Source organism: Pomacea canaliculata, linkage group LG3, assembly GCF_003073045.1.
Source record: "Pomacea canaliculata isolate SZHN2017 linkage group LG3, ASM307304v1, whole genome shotgun sequence".
NCBI classification, from domain to species: Eukaryota; Metazoa; Mollusca; class Gastropoda; order Architaenioglossa; family Ampullariidae; genus Pomacea; species Pomacea canaliculata.
In genome coordinates, this window is record NC_037592.1 from 31,114,847 (window position 1) to 31,140,979 (window position 26,133).

Sequence of the window (26,133 nt, forward strand, 5' to 3'; positions counted from 1 at the left end):
AGAGTCAGTGGGTTCTCAAATGCAACGCATAATCTCGCGTTGTCTCGCGATTGTCATTCTTGGAGCAGCTGATCTTTCGGAGTGTTGGGGTTTGGCCCCAAACTAGCACAATCAACTAAACAGGTAATTTTTTTAAGTATTCATCCGGTCAGAATAAGACCTATGCCAAAGCTATTATTTCTTTTTTCTGATAATATACGAACTGTTGATCGTGAACAATGGCAATGTCTAGCTTCGCTAGCTCTGATGCTCAAGCTCTTGGCTTCGCCTTCGGCGCTAGTGAAATAAAGGTGACAGCGTTAAGATCATCAGTGACTTTAAAGAAGTGCTAGCAGGTCTTTCAGCTCAGTTCATGTCTGGTGCTGCCTATAATGGATATTAGAAGCTATGGGTTTGGTTTTTTTTTTTCGCAGAAAACCACTGTACTGTTAATCAATGCTTTAGTTAAACTCTAGCCCTAAGTCGTTACGACAGCCCCAATTTCACACAAATTGAAAGCAGAATCAAGCTTCAGCTTAACAATAGGGGAATGACTAAATGCATACTGCTCAGAATAAGCAGGTCAAACTCCATTTCCTTTTTACGGTTCATGTGCTTGATAAGGAAGGGGTGAAGAGTTCATTTCATTGTTCAATCCATGACACTTTTTTTTTTTTTTTGTATTCGAAGCCGATATAGTTATACATTTTTAAATTTTTATTAATTAAATATGCCTTTATATGGCATCCTTATCAGCTGATTGGTGTTTGTGCCATACGCATCTGCAATATTCCAGTGCTGAATCAGATCTCAAATGGCATGCAGTGGGTCATATTTGTATGGCATGTTTTATGCCTGTCAAACCTCACATAAACTGTCTTGTCATTTCTTAATGTGCACTTATGATGGCATGAGCTCGAGGGTTGGAAACAATGTTAGTATCTACAAACTTGATTTTGACAGCAGTTGACACACAGCTGACAAAGTGCTCTTTATTTTGGGGGCATATTGTTGTCTTTTTTTTTTTACAGTTGTCTGCTTCCCCTAATGATTAACTGTATATGCTTGGTATATTTGGGATCTACTTTACAGGGTCAGGAAATAAAAAAAGCTGAAAACAACAAGTAGAATATTGTTCATATTGTAATTCTACGGTAAATGTATGCAAGGTGCAAAGGCTTTATTCTAATACAGTTATCAGCTTTGTCTTCATATCGTTAAAAAATTTTTCAGAGTGGGATGCTGTAATTTATTAATTAGTTGCAGGTTATTTATAACTACATTGTATCTAGATGCAGAGCAGATCCATGAGTTAATCTCATAGACTTTTTTTAATAGTTGTTATTTTTGAAGCACAGATAATTGCTCAAGTTTGAAAGACAATACTATGCAAAAATGATAATATAGCATTATTGTTTTGGCAGTATAAGTGTGGCTTATGTACTTATGGCCTAAAAAAAAGGTAAACAACATGAATTGTTACAACAGATATTGGAAAATGCTGCGATCCTATATATTTTAGTAAACAGATCACTTAAGACATAAGTTTCCATGAGGATGACAAATGATTAATAATCTAAATTATAACTGATCCTGCCTCTATGTATATGTGTCCCTTAACTGTGACCAGTCATTCCACTATGTATGTATGTCCCTTAACTGTGACCAGTTGGATGGGCATGATGAGATGTAACTATAGTGGTGGATGTACCTGTTCTTTGCCCCTTTCAGAAGGTCTCCCATTTGATGACCTGTCAATCTTGCCTAACAGCATGCAAATACATGACAATATTTGGATTTTGTTTTGATTATGGTTGTGCATCTATGCATGTGAGATGGAGAGAGAAAGTGTGTGCATGCACGTGTAAGTATAATCTTAATGAAAAAATGAGGGATAGATTGTGCATGTCTTGAGTCATGTTAGAAATCAGCAGTAAAATCTTATTAAATATACACAAGGCACCATTCACTAAGAGTCAATTGCCAGAGATGATGGGTGATGGATTTTTATAAACACCTTCATTTGATACTTAGCATTTATTAAAACATACCTGCTTTCTTGTACTTAACAGTATTTTATATTTTTGAATAGAAGAATATAGGAATTGGGAAAGAGATAACAAAGAACTAAATTGCAACACTATAAGATGGTAGCAAGTATAATTTGTTGCATAAATAAGGTATTAAATTGCACTATCATGCCACAGTGTACCAACATATCTTTTTTTTGTTGTTGTTGTTTCTTGTATAAGTTAAAAATGTGTCGAGTTTTATTTTTGTGATAAAAAGCTGCATTCTAAGAAAATATAGCGGTAAACTATGCAAGTTTTCTCTCCGAATTTTAGTTGACAGGCAGAATTCAGGATGTCAGAGAGCCCTCACTGATTGTTATTTAATCTGTTAGCAGAAAAGTGTTTTTCCAGATGGCATTTTAATTACTTAAGTAATTTATTGCTTTATTGGTTTACTTCTGTTTTCCATCTTTTGATTATCCCAAAATATTTCCACCGTAGTAGGACTAGGAGGGCGGGCATGTTGTTTTCGTTGCTATTTAACTACGCTTTACGTGTCATTTTTTTACTTTCCTTCTACATTCTGCAGTTAACCGATACAAGGATGTCTATGTTTAAACCAGAATAGGAGGAGCTATTTTTGTCTGAGTGTATTTGCAGTAGTAACCTTTGTCTCTTATCACCTTGCTCTTTCTTTCTGATAAATGAACAATCAAGCATGTTTCATTTGTTTCAGTACAGGCAGCACTAAGCTAGACTGTTGAGGCTGTAGATTACTTACATGATGGCAAATTTTAAGGCACAAATGCTTTGGGAGAATATAAGGAAGGGTGACTTATCTGCTGTTCATGGTTTGCTTGAAAGTGGCAACATTAATTTGGAAGAGCGTGATGAGGTGGGTATATCATAGCATTTCTTTAATAATACATCTATTTAATCATGTGTAGATTGGAATGTATACAAGTCTGTTTAAAATCTGTTAAATCTCAAGCTGTGCCTTGCCTGCACCTCTGTTCAAGTCGTAAGCTTAAATGTGCCATGCAGTAAATACTACTCATTTAATGCTGATGTCCACCACACAAGCATAAGCAAACAAGTCTCATTACGCGATTTTGTGGTGGTGTATGCATGTGCTCATGGTACATTAATGTCGAGTTATTTGTAGCATATCGTACATTTTCTATAATCTTTTTTTTTTTTTCAGGAAGGACATACATTTCTTATGGTAGCAAGCAAAAATGGAGAGTTGAATATTGTGCGTGAGCTGTTGGAGGCAGGTGTTGATCCTAATGCTGTTGACAATGTGAGTTGCTCTCGTTTTTTCAAAAAAGAAAAGAGTACTTTTAAAATGGGAATCTTTTGCCAGAAGTGTTCAACAAACAGCATCTCGTTTTCAAGAATGTATTAAAATTGTGATGCTTTGTCTATAATGCTATAGAAGTAAGGGATGTACACATGACTTTAGTGTTGTATTTACAGGAGAGTTGGAGTGCATTACTGTGTGCTTCCAAGGAAGGACACCTTGAGATTGTCATTGAGCTGCTTGAGCGAAATGCAGACATTGAACACAAAGATATGGTACGTGTACCTTGCTTATATTTTAAGCATAAACCTTAATAAATAGAAGGTAATTTACTCCATGTCAGTTTCAAATGATGTCTGGTACGTTAGCATTTTTCCCACTCTATAAACCATTTTACTTGAGAGAAAAGCAGGAACTTTGATGATCCACCCTTTGGCATTTTATTTATGTGGTGCATTTGTTTGGTATCTTATTTACATGAAGTATTTGTTTAAGCTATATTTCTGCTGATGTTGCATGTAGTGGGGATGGACAGCACTGATGTGGGCCAGCTACAAGGGACGTATTATCATTGTTCAGGAGCTGCTTGACAGAGGAGCAAATCCTAATACAAAAGCTGAAGTAAGTTTCATGCTTATGTTGAAAAATAAATTTACCATACATTGGCGCAGCTGTAACAAGATCGTCTAAACTTAGGAGCATATGAGTCTGTTAAAAATGCGTATAGAACATAATATGCCAAATTTATACTGTCGCAGCATAACATGACCTCATTGGCATGGGCAGCTGGTCGAGGACACACTGAGATTGTACAGATGCTTCTCAACAAGGGTGCAAAGGTCAATACACCTGACAAGGTCAGAGCAGTATTGTATGTAGTATTATCATTTTTTTAAATCCCCAGGAATGACAACAAGGTGGATTAGCCATAGAGCACATTAAAAATGTTTTGTAGATGAAGGTGCATACATTCACAGTAATTTTTGCAAAGACTTTTTGCATAGTTCTCCAGGAATAGCAGTCAGCAAAACTATTAAGGTTTCATTAGATAAGTGATATCTTCTATGTAGTGTTGCAGTGATAGATTCTTTTAAAACATCAGTACCTCTAGAAGATATCAAAAGCAAATATTAACAAGTTTTTTTCTTGTTTTTTTTCATTTTCGCAGTACGGGACAACACCACTGATATGGGCTTGCCGCAAAGGATACATAGAAATAGTTGATGCTTTACTGGGAGAAGGAGCACAGGTTGATGCAGCTGGAATGGTAAGGAGTGTTTTGCTTTGGTGGTGGTGAAGAGGGGGTTCTCATCTAACCTGTCTGTGGTTGTACTATACTTGTATTATCTACCTCTGTAGAACAATATTATAATTCATGAGTCATAGTATTGCTCATGTTTTATCTTGAAAAAATTTTGCCTAACTAAATATGCCAACTAAGAATGTTCAGGTGGATGATACTGTATGGAGCATAATTGTAAATTATTTATTTGTAGAACTCTTGGACCCCACTTCTTGTAGCCACTAAAGGTGGACACCATGATGTCGTTGGCTCTCTGCTTCTTCATGATCCTAATGTGAATGCTGTTGATAAGGTGAGAAAATAAATGCTAATGTATTGTCAATGTGACAAGATTCATTCTTCTGTGAGTAGCAGCAGCACGTTGTTCTTGTCATTTTTTCATTCCTCTGCAGTCTGGAGTAATGAATCTTAATTTTTATATTAACAGCTCTTTAAAGACATTATAGTGTGTTTTATGTTTGTATTTTATAAAAGTGTTTGGCAGAGATGGTAATGTCTGGGTTATTCATTATTGGTTTTAAAGTTTATTGTTTGCTATTGACTGAAGTAAAGTTTCATCAAAAATGGGTACGGTGGGAGGTAATTTACTGTTTATTTTATTTTTTTTTTTTTTTTTGTCCCCGAATCATTCTTGAAAGATTTTGTTGTTTTGTTTTTTTTAATCTTTATGCTGCATGCAGTGAAACTAATGTACATTATTTCATTTTTGCAGGATGGCATGACAGCATTAGCTATTGCAGCCAAGGAAGGTTTTGTTGAGATTGTCAAAGACCTTCTGGGAAAGGGGGCTTATGTAAATGTTTGCGACAGGGTAAGCACAGATTTTTTAAAATTTTGTTTTAGCATAAGCAGAATTTATTTATTCATTCCTCATACTTACCAGATGACCCAACCGTTAGGAGTTACAACTGCCTTATATGGTAAGAATCAAAGAAAGAAAATTGACAAATAAAAATTTTGTTTTCATTTAAATAGTTATATTCACAGCAACTGCTTTGAAAATTTCAACTGAAGTATTTTCTGTCTTGGTAAGCACAAGCTCATTGAGATAGTGTTTGAAGAGTGATTCTATAGGAGATTTTTTGTGGTAGTAATGACTTTCTTGAGCAAAAAATAATAATAATTAGGATATCATATCAAGTAAAAAGGCTTGTTTAAAAACTGGTGCCTTAACCTTTGTTCTCATTACAGAATGGAGACTCCATTTTGATCCATGCAGTGAAGGGGGGTCAAGTGGAGGTGGTGCGGGCACTTCTAAATAAATATGTCGATGTCGATGTGGCTGGAGCTGTGAGTAGTCTTGTACATTTTGTGTGTGTCGGCATGCAGACATGTATGCATGTAAGGGACTTTTACTGAGTTTAAAAAATCTTAAATTTGTTTGCAAAAGAAAAAGATTTTGAAATTTATGCTAGGGAGCATGCCTTTCAATCAATGCACACTGACTGCATTTGTATTTATTTTTCAGGAAGGGAAGACAGCTTTGTACTGGGCTGTGGAAAAGGGTTACAATGAAATTGTTCGTCTTCTTTTAGGTAGTGAACCTGATTTGGAGCTGTGCACTAAAGTGAGTTGGTTTCTTTGGGGGATTTTTCTGTGCTTTTGGGGGGTTTGGGGTATTTTTTAACAGATTTTGTTTTTCCTAACAATGTTATTACATTTTCAGGCATATTTAGTAACCTAGCATTGGACTTTGGTCTTCTTATCCACCTTTGTTTTTTGTTTTTTATGCTTCTAAGGATGAAGATACAGCGCTTTTGCGTGCTGTTAGAAGTCGCAATGAAGAATCTGTGAGACTCCTCTTAGAGAAGGGAGCAAAAGTGTCTCACTGTGATAAGGTGAGTTAAATTCCAGAATTACATCTGCTGGTCTTTTATATACTTTTCATCTGCCTTGACTTAGTTATTTATAATGCCTGTAAGGGGACTATCGTTTCACAAGTTTTGGTTATTTCAGCATACGTGTGCATTACCATATATTTTCAAAATATATAAAATAAAATTTAAATTTTACTTAACTCGCGATGTGGGCCAGGCTTTTGTTGTAAGGAGCTTCCCTTCTGAGACGTACTGTTGCATTTCACAGAGAGGTGATACAGCCCTTCACATTGCCATCAGAGCCCGGAGCAAGCGCATCACAGAACTCCTTTTACGAAATCCACGCAACAGCCGTCTGCTTTACCGTCCAAACAAGGCAGGAGAAACACCATACTCCATGGACACATATCACCAGCGGGGTATTCTTCAGCAGATCTATGGACACAGTGAGCAAATGTTGAAAAGCTTTTAAAGATCACTTATTCATCCTTATTTCTTGCATAACTTAGTAATGTAATGAAAGATTATACTTTTCCTTCCATATGCCATGCACTAAGCATGGTTACCTATTTAAAGCTTCACATCAGATGGAATGCTACCTTTTTGTAATTATTATTATTGGCCAGTGATTATAGGTGTTCAAATAGTATAAAATAATGAATTTTTCATGTTTGCAATGATAGAAGACAGGTTAGAAGATTTAGGGTGCAGATGGTGGGCTGGATGTTTTCCACCCCAATTTAAATCATGGTCTAGATAGAATTGTTTAGATTAGCATATTTATTTTCATTTTGTTTATAGATAAGCAAACAGATCAGGCTGTGTAAACTACACGTTTTTTCAGCCAATGAGTCTTCATATTAAATCTCAATTAGGTTTTCAGTCCAAAGCTGCTAGAATTTTTTTAAACTGTACGTTTATTTTAGTTTTGTACCATGTGTCTGTTAATAAATAGAAGATTATGGTGCCATCTCTTTTTCATATTCAGGAAATCTAAATGCTACGGATGCGGAGAACCTCCTGGGCTACGATATTTACAGTGGAGCTTTAGCAGATATTTTAAGTGACCCCTCATTGACAATGCCCATTACAGTGGGGCTGTATGCTAAGTGGGGCAGTGGCAAGTCCTTCCTCATCAACAAGCTACAAAGTGAGACATTAATTTTTGTTCTTGATTGTACATCCAAAATGAAATAAATGACCTGGTATAGCCTTTAAAATGTCTTTCATCAAATATGTGCATGTACATATAGTGTATGCGAGAGAGAAATTATTTCAACATGTATATTTGTGTATTATCTCTATATTGCTAGCATGAGAACTATCTGAAATATACCTTGTGGATTAATGAAATTGTATAAGATGGGGGAAGGGGTCGAAAAGAAAACAGCCATTCAAATTATTGTTCCTTTAAATGTGTGGACAACTAACTTTTTTTTTAATCATTTAGAGGAGGTTTGTAGAAATTCTAATCATATTAAATAAGTATATGGAGAACCAGTTGCATTTATCTAGCGTACATTTGCTACAGGTGAAATGAAATCCTTCACCCAACAACACACTGAAGAACACTTCATGTTAACCTGGACTGTTGCACTCCTGGCCTTGTTTTGCTCTCTTGTCGTGGGGGAAGCTCTTGTTCTGGGAGTATCACTCAAGGTTGGCATCGGTGTTAGCGTCGCCATCTTTGTTCTTCTGCTGGTTTTCTTTGGTAAGAAACTAGATGAGAAGTCCTGCATGCATCTCAATGTTTGATCCTCAGTATATCTGATGGGGAGGAGTTTTTAAATATTTTTGTTCTACTTGTTTCCCTTCTGACACCTCAAAAGTAACAACTATTACTGCTGTCCACATGTGCAGCTTATGTCTAAACCTTTACAGTCTTTTTAGCTACATTGAAATGTGCCTCTTTGCTTATTTTTGACTGTCATCAAATTTTTGGCTGTGGCATTTTGTGGCTATTGGCTAGTTGTGTGATGTCCTTCATTGGTGAAATTTGACTGATTTTTCAGGTTCTGTGATGCTGTGTGACCAGCGCTACAATATAAAAATAGCGATCACCATGAGTACTGTGATGGGCAGACATCAGCGCTTAGTGATGCTACTGCTGCGCATGTTGTTTTGTAATCCTCGACGTCAGAAATCAGATAAACAGGCAGCAAATGCTTATTCTGTGAGGTGAGAGTCTTCCCAACAGATTTCAAACTATATCATAAAAACTGTGTGTCTGAGATTTAACACTTTGTCAAGATGAGGACCTAATTTTCCTAGCATAGTGCATCATGCTACAGTCTCTGATATGCAAGACAACAACAAATCTCGTCCATGAAACATAGCATATTTACTTTGTGTGTTGTATAGAAGACTTGCAATTTTGGCATTGTTTTGGGATTAAATATTTCTTATTTAGACTTTTTATTTGTTTACAGATTCCTCTTTTCAGAGTGCACAAGGCTGACCAGTGTTGGTGGTGAAAAATCTCTGGCTGCAATGATTGGGACTCTGTGTGAAGCAGTAGAGAAAGAATATGGTTTCCTAGTCACACGTCTGTTTAGAGTTTTCAAGCCATCTGAAGGTATTAAATCCTACTTTCTGCTGAAAGAGGTGTTGTGGGTTTCAGCTACCTTTACATATGCATTTTTAAATGTTACACCACCTAAGTGTGATCAGTTTAGCAGTTAACACTTTTATCTATCATCTCTCAATGTTCAGTGTCCTTCCTTAACTCCACATATACATAATACCAAACAAAACGAGTGCCCCCGTGCTATATCCAAGATTTGCAAGCCCTTTAGTTACTTATTATATATACACTTGCTTATTATGAGCGAATGATTTGTCTTTTCCTTACCAAAATAGCTTTTGACATCCGTTATTTTTAGCAAAGGGATCAATGAGTAATTAGAGCACTAACATTAAAGACCTGAGGGGGCCACACTAGCACAGCACACTCCTTCTAGTTGATCCATCTGTCAAATGAGTACCTCATATAAGTACCTTGTAGGGTTAGGGAAGGATAAGCTTTGAGGAGAAGAAGATGGATACTGTCCCCACTAAAAACCTGGTCCCGAGAAGGGTATGGTCTTATAACACCTCAGTCCCCACTCTACCCAAACAATTCTTTTGAAAAAAGACGGTCTTCATATTTTATTTTATGTGCAATGTTAGCAGTGTGAATTTGAATTTTTTTTTTTTTTAGTTTTATACAAATCCAGTCTGTTAAGATGTTGCTCATAATAAAGGTCACCTCTATGTTTCCCTGTATTATTTATTGCTTTCAGTCACAAAACTCATTAGCCTTTTTTCTTGCTTTGTCATTAGGTGTGCACCATGGTCGTTTCAAGTCATTCTGCTGTGTGCCCTACTTTCTGCTGGTTCTGTTAGTGTTGGGCTGTCTGGCAGCAGGCGTGGCACTTCTGGTTCAGTTTCGTATCAAACAGTATATGGTTGTGGATGGTGTGCTCATAGCTATTGCATGCATACTGACTTTGACTGTTGTTGGAAACATCGTTACATGGGCCCATGGATTTATGGCCCTGCTATCCTCACAGAAACATCGTGTACTCAACGCTGCTGAGCATGTATGTTGTGTGGTCATATTCTTGTTAACTTCTTTTTTTTTTTCTTTTTTAACTTAGAAGAAAGGGGAAACTGTATTTGCGAGGATATTTGAAATTGATGCAGATTCTGTGAATGCCTTTAAATGATTGCTTTTTAAAGTGGCATTCAAATAGGGAGAAGAGAATTCAGCAGTGTCAACTCATTTCGTTTATGTCAAATGTTAGAAAAGGTCTTGGGTCAATCTTGTTTGTACAGATAGTTCTTGATGATAGAAGGAGAAGGATGATGGAGTATTTTTATATGTGAACAGTTGCTTATAAAGTGAACTGACCACATGGTGAGCAGAATGTGACCATATGTACAGGTGGAAACGCTGAAAATGGATGGGTTTCTACATCGATTGAAGCATGAGGTGGAGTTGAATGAACCGTATGGTGATGTGCATGGATGCCTTCACAGGTGACCAAACACGACTTGTGGTCATTGTGGATGGCCTAGACAGCTGTGAGCAGGACAAGGTCAGGAGTTACCAGCCCTATAAACAACAACAGCGGATAGTTTTTAACACCTTTTTTCTTGTTTATGTGGTTGTCGTAATATAACCTTCTTACTGGCATGGCATAAAACATTATGTGGACTGTGTCATTGTCTTTGTCTTGGTTTGCTAACTAGCTGCCACTAAGAAACCAGTGCTTCAATGCTGATCACATATGAATGCCATGACTTTTTTGTTTTGTTTGTTTAGTTTTGGTATTTTATGCGAAAAAGCTTACATCTCGGTAGAACAGTTAAATAACCATTGTTGTCTACTGTTTAGGTTCTTCAAGTGCTTGACACTGTGAAGTCACTGTTCAATGATGACAACTCGCCCTTTATCACCATACTTGCTGTTGACCCACACATCATCATTAAGGGCATTGAGCACAATCTAAAGACGACATTTCATGACACAAATGTCAATGGCTTTGACTACCTACGCAATGTGGTACACCTTCCATTCTACCTTCAGAGTCAGGGGATCCGGGTGCAGCATCCAGAACCATTGTCTGACACAGAGAGGGTCATCCCAAGACTTAGAGAGGTGTGGACAGACTTCAGAATGGAGTTACTTATTTGATTTGTTTTTTAGGACATCTTTTTATTGAGGATTATGTTGGTTGTACCATATTATCTTCATCAGGGTCAAACAATGATACTCCTATATCTATCAGGACCCAAGTACACAGTCTGCAAAGTCCGGATATAGTGCTTTTTCTAATGGATTTGTTTATTATTTTTGGGAATGGGAAGGGGTGTCATATCTTTAAGTTGCAGATTGTATTACATGTCCGTTTTTTTTTTATGTCAAGAATCACCAATTACAAATTTTAAATAGTATATTATCTTTTTCCCAGCAAGAATCTGTTATGTCAACCACCAGCTTAGACAGCAAATTAGGCAGTCGACGTAGATCACGGGCTGAATCTCGCATAGAGGGGCTGTCTGGGTCTGTGCCACAGATGATGTATGCCTCATCATTTGATCTGTCCAACACTTTTGCTCGCAATGACTATTTTAGCGACATCAACCCCAGAAGTATGCGCCGACTAATGAACATTGTCTCTGTTACAGGTAAGCAGGTCAAGCTTTTCCTTATTTGATTATGTAATGTTTACATTTCTCATTGAATATGGTTGCTAATTTACAGACAATACCTGTTTCAAAAGGTTTTGTTTGTGCCAAATTATTTCTTTAACTTTACCAGACAACCCAATCATAGGAGTTTAAGGGCTACAATTGCCCTTTAACCAAAAAAAATCATGCCCTGGGCAGTAGGGGGAAAGCAGTCCCAGAAGCTAGAGGGCTTTCCACCTTAAGCTCAGTGCTGCCCTTAAACTGCGAAAAAAAAAACCAAACAAACCCTTTTCACGTGGGTTCAGCAGTCTTCCTTCGGTTTTTGAAGCTACACATAGGTGAAACTGCATCATCTCGCTCTTACAACTGACTTCAAGGAATTACAGTGCGGTGGATGAAATTGACAGAAGAATGATATAATTGTACTCTGCCAGAGGTGAAGGAGAGAGTGGGGAGCCCTTACCAATTTTTTTATTGCCACAGGAAAAGCTTTTCACAGAAAACTAGACAGTGGCTTTTTGTTCAACCTGCCTTCAAGTGAACTCTCCAGTTAATACTCATCTCCTCTGCATGTTGTGCTGCTCGTGTTCTTCCCAGAGAAACTGTGACATTGGCCGCAGGTATGGAGGGCTGAACTGCTGCAGATGAGTGCCTGCCTTTCTGGCAGATTTTAATGCTGCAGTCTCTTTGTTGTGTAGTATTCTGCTTACAGACCGGTTGCAGGTTTTTTGCATCCACCACAGATAGCATTGCTCAGTAGTCTCTCCCCTCGCTCTACTCCCTTCCTACCCAGTTCCCTGTATTTTGAGCAACTTTTGATGTTTTTCGATTGAAAGCTTATTGAGTTTAAACCTTTGGACTTTTTTTTTGATTAAAGACCTTTCCCCCGTTTGTGGCCTTTTGTAGAAAAGCAGTGTCAACTTTTTTGGACTTGGGAATCAAGACCTTGTTTTCCTTGACAAAACAAGGCTCTGAGTAAGCATCCAGTAGCCACAACAGAGGCTGTCAGCCAGAAGCATTCTTCCTGATAGTTAATCTCCTATTAGGTCATCTGGTAAAGTTAAAGAAATAAAATTTTTATTGTAGATTGTTTTTTTTTCATTACTTACCAGATGACCCAACCAACCATTCCCGCTTCTGTCTTGAGGGTTGACAAAAAGACTGCTGAACCTACGTGGAAAGGGATATTTTTATAGTAGTCTGAGGGCAGCACTGGGCTTAAGGGTTAGAGCACTCTAGCTTTCAGAATTGCTGTCCCCTTACTGCTCAGGGCAAGATTTTGTTTAGTTTAAAGAGTAACTGTAGCCCTTAAACTCCTATGGTCTGGTAAGGAATGAAGAAAGACAATTTACGATAATAATTTTATATTTTAGGAAAGATTGCAAATCTTGATGTAGATAAACCGTGCATGATTCTTTAAATCATATTTAATGGCACACTATGTGTGTCTATCCCTACTCAGTAAAAGGGAATATTTTTTATGTTTTGCTGAAAATAGGGTTAACAAAGTGACCTGTAAACCATTATGGGGCATAACGTTTGTTTTCATAGTATTAAACATAAGTATCAGTTCAGTGAGAGCAGAAGTGGCTGAAGTAAACTACTTGCATTTGTCTTTTGGTTTACTTAAAGACATAATTTACTAACAAAGGTCACATCATTGTGTTCTCAGAATACGTACAGGTTGTTTGAAAGCAGAATTAGAAAATCAAAAGAGGGACACAGTGCTTTAAACTCAAAATAAATTATTTCAGACCATTATCAGAAAAGAAGTTATCTTGGTATTGGAAAAATCTCACTTATATATTTCTTGTGCCAGCTCGATTACTGCGGGCATATAACATAGATTTCAAATGGCATCGCCTGGCTGCTTGGATCAACATCATAGAACAGTGGCCATACAGGGTATCCTGGATCATCTACCATTTTGACGAACAGGAATATGTAGATCCAAACACGACTCTCTTTGCTCTGTACAAAAGGTAAGATATCTTACACTTTGAATGGCGTTAGCCAGCTTTCAGATCAAAAAACAACTTGTCCATCAAGAAAAGATTGATGTATCATCTATTTATGTTACATAATCATCTAGAACAGTGGTTCTGAACCGGGGTTCGATCGAACCCTAGGGGTTCGGTGAGTCGGTCTCAGGGCTTCGGCAGAGCCTCCGCCACGGAGGTCAAGATACACCCGCAATTCGTGATGACACTAAAGAAGGGTTCGGTGAATGTGCATATGTGAAACTTGTGGGTTCGGTACCTCAAACAAGGTTAAGAACCACTGATCTAGAATAAGAACATTAAAAAAAATGAATGATTTACAAGAGCTGATATAAAATTTAATTTTAATAAGTAATAAAGTAGATTCTGTAATTAATTAATATTTTTATGGATATAAATCAGTTGTGGCTGTTCAAGATGTGCGATTTTTTTCCCTAGGTGTTTTTTTCTGTGGATTTATTTTAATGTAGGTTTCATCTAATCTTACTTTTAAGAAGATGGACCTTTGAAAATTAGCAACTTGCAGAAGGGAAATGCTTGTTAGGGTGAGTGCAAAGCAGCTACAGTAGAGAAAGAAGCACTGAAACATTTAAAGGTTTAAAAAATCACATACATTTTTTCCTGTTTTAATATATGGTATGGCAATCTGGGTCTCAGGGTGCTGCCTCGTATCCCAACAAGCAAAGAAGCAGAGCCTTTGCTTGAAATTGATCGTAATGAACGCAAGTTGGAGGCCTTTCTGTCCAGTCAGTCAGGCAACTTTCCACAACTTAACATTGCTGATCTGAAGAAATTCCTACCTTGTACCATTAATCTTGATCCATATCTACGAAAACTTATCAGAGGTGAGGAAAAGTCACGCATATTTCTTCATGTCTGTCTTTTTCCTCATGTCTTATAGACTTATTCCTCAGTAGATGACTTGTTAGCTGTTTGCTTCTTATCTTTTATCATCCTTGTGTGTTGTGTCTTACCTGTATTTTTTTATCATGTTTATACTATTTTAATGCTCATTTCTAAATCTGTGTAATATTTTTCTTTATTTTTGTGCTGCGAGAACACGTTATTTGCTGGCTGGCAATCGGTGAATTGCATTTTCAATTATTTTATCTCTATGTTCATTGACTAAACCCAGAGTCCTTTATTATGAGTATATCACAGTCCTTAATAGTAAGTGTTCTTTTTCTAAATAATCACCAGGAGATTTGCTATGTTTTGTGATTGCTTTCCTCAATTTTTGCAGAAACTGAACATCAGCTGGAGATGCAAAAGCAGGAAATGAACTTTGGGATGTTTCCAGCTAACAAACCATTTCCCCCACCTCCAGGACCTGCGGTCTCCACCCTACCTCATGATGCTGGTGGAACATTAGGAAGTTTTCGTCCACGTGTTAGTCCAATGGGTTCACCCAGTCGGTTACCACCTGGTTACAGTCCACAGATGATGATGTTTGGTCAGCTGCCTTTTATCAGTAGCCCTTACAATCATCAGACAAACATTGTTGCTAGCCCAGCACGTCCACCACCCACAGTGTTTTTCCAGGTAAGCCCTTTAGTCAATTTACTTGATGCATATGCAATAATTTTTAGAGAAAGTTCTTTTCCACTTCATTAGCACATTCCTTTTAGGAATAACCATGCTAATAAGCTCTTTTTTGTGAGGAGAGTTGCTTTCATACTTTGTTTTGTTTTGCTTCTCTTTTACTTGCCAAACAGCATGGAATTCAGAAGAAGCTTAAAAGGGTTCAAGACTTCAAAAAAGTTTTCAGTTGATTGCACCATTTAGTTCTCGATTCCTGTAGCTGTCATTTCTGAAATAAAAGCTGTATGCTTTGTATCTGCTGGTAAACTGTCTTTAAAAAAAAATAAAAGAATTTTAACTGGTTATAATTTTCTTATCCTGTCACTTTTTAAAAAAATAATGGCATGGTGGAACTATTTTTTTTTTTTATATTGAACACAGGCTAAAGATCACAGCCTTCTTAAGGAGTGGAATAGCCTGAGCGTTGATGGGGTATGCAAGCTTATAGGTGCACTGAAGGATGTCAGTACAGACTGGGTGCCATATTATAGCAAGCGCATACATGATCACAACATCACAGGACTTGTTCTACAAAACTGTGACCTAGATGCTCTTGGAACTGTGCTGGATATGCGCTTTGGTGACTGGCAGTTATTCAAGGCTGCCATTGTCTCCCTGCGGGTGTGGGATGGCCAACTGGATGGTGAAAATAACAATTCAGACAGCACCAACTCTGCATGCATGCAAAGACCATCAACAAGTCAGGGTAACACTGTGCAAGACATGAAGAGCAGGCAAAACAATGAGAGCATGGGTAATGGGCAGGGCATTTTGACTGGCCCAAGAGGGCGGCGCTTACGCCGAAACGACAGCATAGTACAGCAGCTCAGTTATGAGGCAGCCATCTTAAGAGAGGCTGTTGAAGAGTTTGCAGAGGAAACAGACGAAGGTGAGGAGGATATAGTTGAGGAATCACCTGAAGACCAATTTGAGGAAGTGAATGTTAATGCAGCTGCATCTGAGTCCACAGACACGGTACCTGTGCAGCCAATAGACACAGGTGTGCAGCCAGCAGCTACAGAGAAGGCATCCTTGAACATAGAAGGTATGGCACCAGGCAGCCTGATCATGGTACTGGAAGACCATCCTGCCCCAGGGCAAGCTATTTTTGAGGCAAACGCGTCAAATGTCTCCTCAGGTTTCTCATCTTTCCTGCATGAGCCTACTGCTTCGGAATCATCTGTTGGCAATGCTCATACTATACCATCAAGCAAGCATCGCTTGTCCTTGACTGACACCCTTGAGAAAATTGCCTCCCCAATCACCCATGCTTTGCATCTGAAGCACAATCCTCACCACCATAGTGAGGAGAAACTGGCTAGCAATGGAGAAAAAATTGCCATGAAAGCTATGCCTCTAGACTTGGAGAGCTACAGCTCTGCACGGTTTCTGAAGGAAACAACAGAAAAGAAAGTTCCCTCTCCATGGGAAAGAAATGCCTTTGCTCCAGCACCACTAAATGAACCTCCAGGTTCTAGCAGTGATATTGACAGCCCCACGTGGCAAAGACCTTCATTTATGCTGGAAAGCTCTCCACCCTCTCCCTTGTATCCTCCATCTACCTTTTCTGTGGAGAACGAGACTCCAACAGCTCACGATAGGCCTGCATCAGGCCAGTTCTTTGAAGAAAGTTTACAGCAGTACTTTCAGGCTGCTCAGTGTTCTGCTGGGACATCCCCCATCAACCAGCCCCCAGAAGTCATGTCCGCAGGGCATAAAAGCCACAAACCATCTTCCGGTGCTGGTGTTGACAAGGAGTCCTTCGTTTAATGAACACTATTTTAGGTCCATAGTTACCTAGTCATTGTGGATTTATTGGTTTTTAGTCATGGAATATTTGAGATTATTTGTTTTCTTTTGGAAGGATATTGCTTCCTCTTTGTTCAAAATTGTGTACTTTGTTGCTAATGCCTTTTAAAGCATTGACTCTTATACATACGTCCACCTGTGGAGGAGAAGTAAAATGTGCTTATAAATTGGAAATGCTTTTGCAGTGTCATAAGTTTGTAATAAGAGCAACCAGTTCCTTTGAATTAATATTGGTCTTAAACACTCATACACGGAATGAACTATATGTTTTGCCTTAATGCATATTTCATAAATTCCACTTACATGGAGCATTGTTGTAATTAAATTCGGTGTCCAACTGTCTCAACATTCCCTTAGGTCTCTATCATGTATCAGTTTATTTGTTCAAGGGTATTTTTTATTTAAGCATCTAAAAGTTAAAGTGGTAGTTCTTGCTTGTTCAGAAGTGTAGATAAGACATATCATACAACTGAGCCTATTTTATTGCCTAAAAAGATTTTTTAAAACCATTGGCATTTTACATATCTCATTGGAAGGAGTGTTTGCTATATGCCTTTTCTAATAATTCTTTGTAAATGTTTTATCATGTATATAAATCTCTTGGAGCATCGAAATGTTCACAATTTTGCTGCCGTCAAGATGAAAGTGCCATAGATAATCTCTATAGACATTAAGGTGATCGTGAAACATAATAATGAGCATCTTTAATTTTAAACATTTTGTGGCCTGTGATTTTGTGATTTGGATGTCTTCAGATCATATTCTGACCAGCTTTCCCAAGTGTAAGACATTTTGATTTTAATACTGTTGCTGCAGCTCGAAGTACAGACACTGGTCTTTGGTTCTGTAGCATCCCCATCTTATTGTCTCATTTGAACATGTAGTGGCCTCTGTTGTCTGAGCCACAACCAAAATTATGCTCTCCACATATATATGTGTGTCTTTGTGTTTTCCTATATATGGCAAAATAGTTGTTTCTAAAGTCTGTGTGGTGTTGCTTAGACATCTGAACCCATTGTTTTGAAAAAAGTTCTGAATGGAAGAATGTCACATTACTTTTTATATGTAAATCAGTAGATGCTGTGATGCTTCACTATATATTTAAAACACTTTTAATCATGATACAGTCAGTCATCTCTAGACCAGCACCTGTCGTTGGAGGGAGTGCATGGATGGACGCGGCAGCTGACAGAGCCTGCCACTCTTGCCTATTTCGAGTCCTGTACAGGACGACTAGTCCAGTCTTTAACGTTCGTAAACTAGTTCTTTCTCTAGCCACCACTGCATCAGCTGCACTCCAAGTTGCCTTAAAGGATAGTCTTCGACAAAGTGTCATGCCGAGTCATGTGGCCAAAGAAGACCAGCTCATGTCACTTGACTGTTGTAGAGGTTCCTGGTTTCCTGTGAGTGTGGCAATCTTGTTTCGTACAAAGTTGTTGATTCTATGGTCTCTTTATGAGATCCCAAGCAGCCCCCTCATGCACATTTTCGAATGCCTGAATCTCTGTTTTAGCTTTCCACATGCCACATCCGTAGAGCAGGATGAGTACTACCAGGGATTTGTACAGTGTGTACTTGGTAGTGAATCTGATCTTATGACTATGTCAGATCCTATCTAGTTTAGCCATTGCTGTTGTTGCTGTTGCAATCCTGATGAGGAGTATCTGGCGTGGGGCTGTCGTTGTTGGAGAAGGTGGCTCCCAAGTACTTGAAGTTTCTTATCTCTTCAAGCTGTACCCTAGTTCATATATCTCTGCTTTGTCGCTTCCATTGACCATAACTTTGCTCTTTTCAGTGCTAATCTCCATTCCATATACGTTCGAACTGTCTGTTGGTGAGTTCTTGCAGTTCTTTGTTAGTACCTGCTAACAGATCTATCTCCAGTGTAGGTTGCAGATCGGCCTTCCACCAAGGGAAATTAAAGTATGATGGTCGTGTAGGGTTTTGGGCATAATGTTCCCCAAGAAGATATTAAACAGCACCGGTGATAGGAGACATGCTTGACATCCTACTGTGGTGCAAAAGTAAACTCCTATTTGGTTGTTCAGCATTACTGTACTCGCTGAGCTATTATGCAGCGCTGCTATGAGTTGAATTGGGACCTTCGATGTTGAATTTTCTCATCACATGCCATAGCCCCTTATGCCACTCTGTCAAATGTCTTTTGAAAGTCAACGAAGCTGTGGTAGGGGTCCCACTGATACTGAAGATACTTTTCTATCAGGATGCGACAGTTGAAGATTTGCTCAACTGTGCTTTTACGTGGTCTGAAGCCAGCCTGTTCTCACACTAGCACTTCCTCTGCAGTGGTGCTGATGTGGTTCTGTATGACCTTCAGTATGACTTTGGTGGCTGATAAGGCTTATGGTTCTTTAGTTCTGATACTGTTTCCTCTTTTGGGAGGGGTTTGATTAGTGTTTCCATTCTTTCCATTCCCAGACTTTGCCACAAGCCAGTCAGGGCCTTTATAGTTTCTTACCCACCCTTCTTGAGCAGCTCAACTGGCACATTATCAATGCCTGGCGACTCCCTTCAGACTATGTACAGGTCTTTTGACCTTTTCCCATAGAACTGGTAGGTCTGCAGGTTTGCTGTGTCTAGTCTGGTTGTTTTGAGGGATGCTGGCATTGGTCTTCAGGTGGAAATTGCACAAGTACTCAGTCCATTGATTGAGTACATCTTTGCTTTCTGTAAGAATACACGTGATAATCATGATAAAAGTGCAAAACAAAATCGTTGAAGCTTTTAACAGTTTGCTGTTTGAGTTATTTTGTCTCAAATTTGTTGAAAGATCAAATTAAGCAAAAAAGGTTGTATGTGGATAGGTATATGAATTCACATATGTCCAAGTTTTGAAATATTAGAAATAACTTGGAGAATGGTTGGCCTAATGCTACACTTGCTCTTTCAGCCTCTGAACATGAATGCATGTGGGTTTGCATGCATGTACATCTCTCCATCTGTGGATTGTGTTAAGTTTCTTAGTGCAGCAAGGATGGAGAAAAGAATTGTAGAGGTGTTTTTGATTTAGAGAACTATATTGTCATGACCTGTCTATAAAATCAGCTCTGTCACTGCATGTCGGATGGAAGAGATTCGGTTGTAAATTGCACTTCATCTCTTGTGTATTTTCTCACATATCTTTCACTATTCATACTGTTGAAATTTTTTGTTTGTTTGTTTTTTTTTTACACACATCCCATCTGTCTCCATTTATGTCTATTCATACATCTCGATAAAAGTAACCAATTCAAGTAAGCCATTAATTTTATTGCACCATGATTCCTCAGGGAAGAGAAACAGTTACTCCAGAATATACAGCAAGTGTTTTCAATTTTCAAAGAATCTTTACAAATGCATCAGTTGGTCACAAATTATTTTTTGTTCTTTTGCTTATTGTGTTACTCTAGCTGTTAAAAAAAAAATACTTCTCTTTTGTGATGATGCATTTTATTTCCATCTTGGCATTCCCAACTTTTTCAGTTGTTGAAAGCACTCTTGAGGGGATCTGGTTGAATCCACCTCCACTACATCCTACCTGTTCAGATTATTTTGTAGTAAAATAATGTCTGATTTATATCCCTAAAAACAGTTCTGATGGTCATTTTGATCTAGTCAATTCTTACTCCATTCAGTTTTTAACATGTAAGAAACATGTTTCCTTAATAACATATCTCCAAGTTTTTAAAAAATCTTAAGGTGTTAGGGTTTGGTTGTTTTCTTTTGTTGTTGTTGTGTGTGGAGCCAAAAGTAGTTTGCAGAGGACGTCATTTATGACTGTAGCAGGACAAGTTTTGCAGAAACTAAACTTCACTATCACTTTGTCATTGTGTATGATCTTCCCGGCCTGCAAAGACATTTTGCATCTGTGGTAAAGCAGATGGACGTGCATGCATAATGTGCAAAAAATATTCCAGTGTGATGTTCATGTGATATTTTTTGAACACCTATATCCTATTTCAAAGGCTTTATTAGATATTAAATTAGATATTAATAGTGTGGTTGAATGGTCAAAGAATAGTTCAAGCGCAAGGAGTGCTTTGCTAGTTTCAAGTTGGATGATTTCTGTAATTTAATGTGTGTGTGGTTTTTTCCCAAAAAAAAGATTTCTCTTACACTCTTCTTTTAGATGATACATTGTTGGTATTTGACACTTGTTGAAAGGCTTTTTTTTTAAATTATTTTCTTTAACCTTTTTCTTACTTTGTTGAATGTGGAAAATACTTGAGCAGAACATGTTTAGAATGGCTATGGCTTCTTGTGCTCCTTAAGAGCATTCAGTGCTTGACTATTACTATGATTAGGGACCATAGTTTAATTGACAGCATTGTTCAAGTTTGTTGCCTGCAGAAAATGAGGTGGCCAATATGATTGTCCTTTATCTCAAAAATGTTCATTACAGGCCCATTTTTTTAAATATAAATTATGGTAAATTAATGCTTTTAGCTTATTGTGCAAGGAAAATTTCTTTAAACAGATTCAGTTCTAGTGATGTGCTATACTCAGAATTTTTTTTATTATGTACACATCTGCTGGTAACAGCCTGATATTATTATAAGCAGACAGTAATATAGGTCTTTGCTTTTGCTCTCTGACTCCAAACATTAAAGTTTGGATACTTAAGTGTGTGGATGCATTTCTGTTACATAAAATGTTATCACTGGGGAGAAAAAGGCTATAAAACTCTACTTGTATCATGGTTTGAATAATTTCTTTTAAGACTGCATGTTTGAAAACAAATTTATCTATGTATGCTGTGCAACCAGATTTACCTTTCATGCATCAACAAAATTAAACAATACAAATTCACAAAAATCGTAATTGTGACCTTGGAATGATACACAACTGCAATGTTTCCTATGCATAATCTAAGGATCCATTGTAGTAACCAAATAACATTTTGGTAATCCAACATAGACTTTAGATCGCCTTGACATAACAAACAAAAAAACCTAGAGATAAAAAGTTACAGAAACTTACTATAAAACAGTTGAATAATTCTTCAAAAGAAAATAATCAGGACAAAGATGTAACAAATATCAGTTTTGTTTTTTGTTTTTTTTTTGTTTTCTTGCTTTTACAGATGTTTTGTTGGAAAGGGAGTGTTAGCGATGGTAGATACACTTCAGATGTACACATTGCCTGCATTAGCCCCCAATTCCCACCTCCATCTGCATGTGACATATGACATTTAGAATACCTGATAAAAACACCTGCTTAGCACAAATATTACATCACCAGTGATTTTCACTGTAGTATGCACAATCACTACTGGCTGTCATATATTACAGTTCTGCTGATAAGTTTCTGCCATTCATGCACTCAAAATAAGTGGAGGTTGAAATGCATATGCAGACTAGGTGACTATATTTTTAAGAAACAATGAAAGATGTGACAGAATTGTCAGGCACCTTGACATTCACAAACATCTTCCAGACAGAAAATGCAAGTGCATCCTTTCAGAAATAATACTGTCAAATTAATTTACATAAAATTGTCCTCTTGATGTGTTTGATTTCTCTCTTTTTTTTAAAAAAAAAATCTACATCCTTTTACATCATAATTAAAAATGGGTACACATTAACATAATGGCACTTTCAAACTATGTCCTGTCTGCAGCTCTTTTTTACTTTAAATCACTTGCATAAAAAAATGAGCTTTTACACAAAATTTGATTTGACATTGCTATTCTGGAACAGACTAACAATGGTTCAAAAAAGCCCTGCCATGCTTCTGCCACTTAAAATAACATTATTTTCTTGTTTAAGCTAGGATACACATTTTGAAAACACTTCATGAATATCCCAAATGTGCAAACATTTCTATGTCTCAAGCACATTTCACATGTAACGGCATGCTAAAGACCACTAAATATTAAAACATTTAGGATACCAGCTAAAAGTGATGTAAAGCAACAAACAAAGAAACACCTCATTGCACTTTTATCCTATAATAATGAAGTTTATTTGTGTGACTATCATAAACTGCATTTTATCATGTCATAGTTTAAACAACAAAAGCAACTGATCACAGATTTAGATATTATCTACCACACAATAAAATACAAAAGCATGGACAAAGGAAAGCATATCTAAGAGTCTATTCATAAAAGTTATAAGCATCATATACACATATCATGACTAGACTTCAAACAAAATACAAATATAAAATTCACTGCCCCACATATCTGAAAAAATTTATTATTTCAGTAAACAGTGGAAGACAGCTGGATTTATAGTATGGCTGTACAAAATATCCTGTTAATTATCCACTGCAACCTGTGGAAATTTTCAGTTCACAAGCAGATTCTTAATTTGAAAATTTTGTTGTCTCATAAATTATAGTGAGAAAGCATTTTTCTTAACACACACACTACCTTTCAAGAGCTAATCTAACATGCAAAGGTAAAAAGTCTATAGAATCTGCAATATAAGATGATGCACTAATTTCTCCAAAAATAAAACTTGGCCTGAAGGCTTTATTATATAACTTAAACATAGGGGATAACAAAATAATGTGCCGATAAATCACTCCAGTGCTTTGATCTGTCAAAAACTTTAATTCTTTAAAAATGGAAAACCCATTAAAAGCTTTTAACTGCAAACCTCCTGCAGATTTTCACTCTTGGATCTTCAACAGTTTGAGGAAAAAAATCCACCACTGGTCAGCTTTGCAACAAGCTTCACATCCCCACATATCTCTATAACGTGTGCGCCACAATAAGCTCTGAACTCAGGACTTAATTATGTGTTGTAATATGGAAGAAAGATGTGTGGTGAACTCATTCACTTGTATATTACATACACATGTAAGCATGACCAGACAAAAATAACAAACAAAACACACTGTTCAATATATTATTTCAAAAGTTTCAAAAACATTATTTGAAAAGATTTTAAAATAAAAAAAAAAAAGTGAGATTACAAAACTGAATGAAAGAAAACAGAAATGAGATGAAAAGGTTCTCTTCCAAACTTCTAATGTCAAAGGCAAATGAGGAAGAAAGCAGAATTATCTCGTAATGAAAATAATAATAGCCTTGTAAGGTGCACAAAATCCAAGTGTATTCACTGTGCATGTAATATCTTAATAAAGAACAAAAGCAATCAACTGAAACTAACCTAGTGGGAAAATGGATGGTAGCACAGCATCTGACAGCAAAAGTTAGGCGAACAAAAGTAAGCAAACTATCAGCAAATACAACTTAAAGGCTTGAATAATATTTATAAAACAGAAGCAGAAAGCATTTAAGAAGTATTATGTCTACCTAAATGACCCTTCAAACCTGTCGCTCATGAAGAAGATATCAAAGTAAAACTGATAAAAAAGTAAAGATTCAAAACAATAAACTATCAATAAATTTTAAAATATGCAAAATCTGAAGACATCAAGAACATAATGACTGACTTTCACCTCATAATTTTTAACACTTTCAAGAAATCCTCTAAGAAATAAAAACACACACAAAGCCCAGACTAATTTATGTAGCATGTGCTGTTCAACACTCCCTGATCACAATTTAGACACTGGCAAATTATTTCAAAAGGCTTTTTGAGACAAAAATAACCCTGGACACACTAAGCAGACATTAATTACCTCAGATTACAAAACACTCAGCTCTCATGCCGTCTGGAAATAATACCTGTATTTTCTGGGAACAATCTCACATACATAAATCATTTTAAAGGCAATTTGTTGCACAAAGTTTTCAGAACCCCACCCAAGATTTCTCACACCTGCAGCGAATGTTGCAGGTAAATTATATACTTTGATCATCTGTGGACCCCTGACAGTCTCCACCTTCTGCTTCACTCTGTCATCAACATCGTATCCCCCAGGAGGAAGAGACGCAGTAGCCGAAAGGAAAGAGAAGTATGAAGAGAAAAGGTCATCGCCAAAGCACAAAAAGGCTGCAAGGAAGAGGATGGTGAGGAGAAAAAGATGATCTGAGATATGATGAGCCAGCTCATGCGACGACGCAGTTGATTGTTGCTCTCAATCAGCATTTCCAACTGTTGACAGAGTAAAGAACTCTTTAATACTGATAAAACACGTTATGTTAAGGACACACAATTGCTAACAAGCAGTCTGCTAGGTTTGTTGGTTTTGGTTTGGGGGTTTTTTAAGTTTGTTTTTCTTTTTTTGGAGGGGGTGGTTATACTGTCTTTACCAAAAACCTTCAGTTGTGCCTAACAAGCATGTATAGAATAAGGGAAAACTAGAGTGGATGATGGTGGTAGCAACAGACATTGACAGGTGAACAACAATTGATTTGCTAAACAATACATATATCAATGTTAGTCTAGAAGGCTGAGGAAAATGGAGGAAGTGAGACTAGTGCAGATGTTCTCAGACAGACAGGAAGAAGAGAAAAATGCTCATATCCTGCAATATACACCAATACACATTATTTACATGGATAACCAAAAGGGTTCAGTGACAGGGCATGTCCCTGTAAAAATTGGAGTAAAACACTGTTACACTCAAATCAAGCTCTTTTTTTATTCAGGTGACAGGAAATCAGTGCGACACTTGTGACAACATGCCGAACAGTATTACAGTGAGTAATCACACATGCTCATATGCATTTCTTCATTGACTTTACCAGGTGGTTTGACCATAGGACAGACAGCTATCTTCGCCCTTTAAGTAAATGTTTTGAAGCATATGTTAAAAAAACATCGTGAAATGCTGAAGAGAGGATAAGGTCTTTTGACTAAGAGTAAGCTGCAGGATAAATAATATATTCCTTTAACCAAAACATGCTTGCCCTTAAATGAAAAGGCAAGTGAAATAGCAAGTTGTGTACCATTTAAGAATTAAGGTATCCTCTGTCATGCCAGTATTCTCCTCTTCCCTCAACTCTTCCCCACTATACTCGAGTTTGAAATTGTGTATCATGATTCCCAGATTCATGACCCAGTGTTTTAACAACTGCCCTTAAATGACTGAACATGAACTTCCACCAGAGGGGTTCAACAATTTCAACTGACAACAAAATATGATGGCAGCTTTGTACCACTCCAGACCTAAGTTTCAGATATGATTATAAGTAAACACCTGTTCATAACCTGAAATTTTGAGCAGAAATGATTCACTTATCAGTAATCTATCATTTAAGCCTAACTGGCTGTTTCACTTGCCATTCCCTTTA

At 37.3% G+C, this 26,133-nt stretch overlaps 2 protein-coding genes across 4 annotated transcripts in view; one reads left to right on the forward strand and one right to left on the reverse strand.

The window, feature by feature from the left end:
- On the forward strand, positions 1–23,437 carry LOC112558943 (kinase D-interacting substrate of 220 kDa B-like). The gene is given in 26 exon segments (XM_025229711.1): positions 1–123; positions 2,733–2,886; positions 3,196–3,294; positions 3,471–3,569; positions 3,817–3,915; positions 4,053–4,151; positions 4,463–4,561; positions 4,791–4,889; positions 5,310–5,408; positions 5,789–5,887; positions 6,066–6,164; positions 6,337–6,435; positions 6,683–6,860; positions 7,403–7,564; positions 7,946–8,125; positions 8,427–8,592; positions 8,844–8,989; positions 9,736–9,995; positions 10,340–10,396; positions 10,398–10,493; positions 10,793–11,056; positions 11,370–11,586; positions 13,409–13,571; positions 14,247–14,434; positions 14,833–15,131; positions 15,552–23,437. Coding segments are annotated over 25 exon segments (4,869 nt in total). The 5' UTR covers positions 1–123; positions 2,733–2,772; the 3' UTR covers positions 16,941–23,437.
- LOC112558944 (motile sperm domain-containing protein 2-like) overlaps positions 20,235–26,133 on the reverse strand; it is a 17,112-nt gene continuing 11,213 nt past the window's right edge. For all 3 annotated transcript variants that reach the window (XM_025229712.1, XM_025229714.1, XM_025229715.1), the window contains one exon: positions 20,235–24,991. In XM_025229712.1, coding sequence (XP_025085497.1) covers positions 24,788–24,991 — 204 coding nt within the window. In that variant the 3' untranslated portion in view covers positions 20,235–24,787. The remainder of the gene's footprint in view (positions 24,992–26,133) is intronic.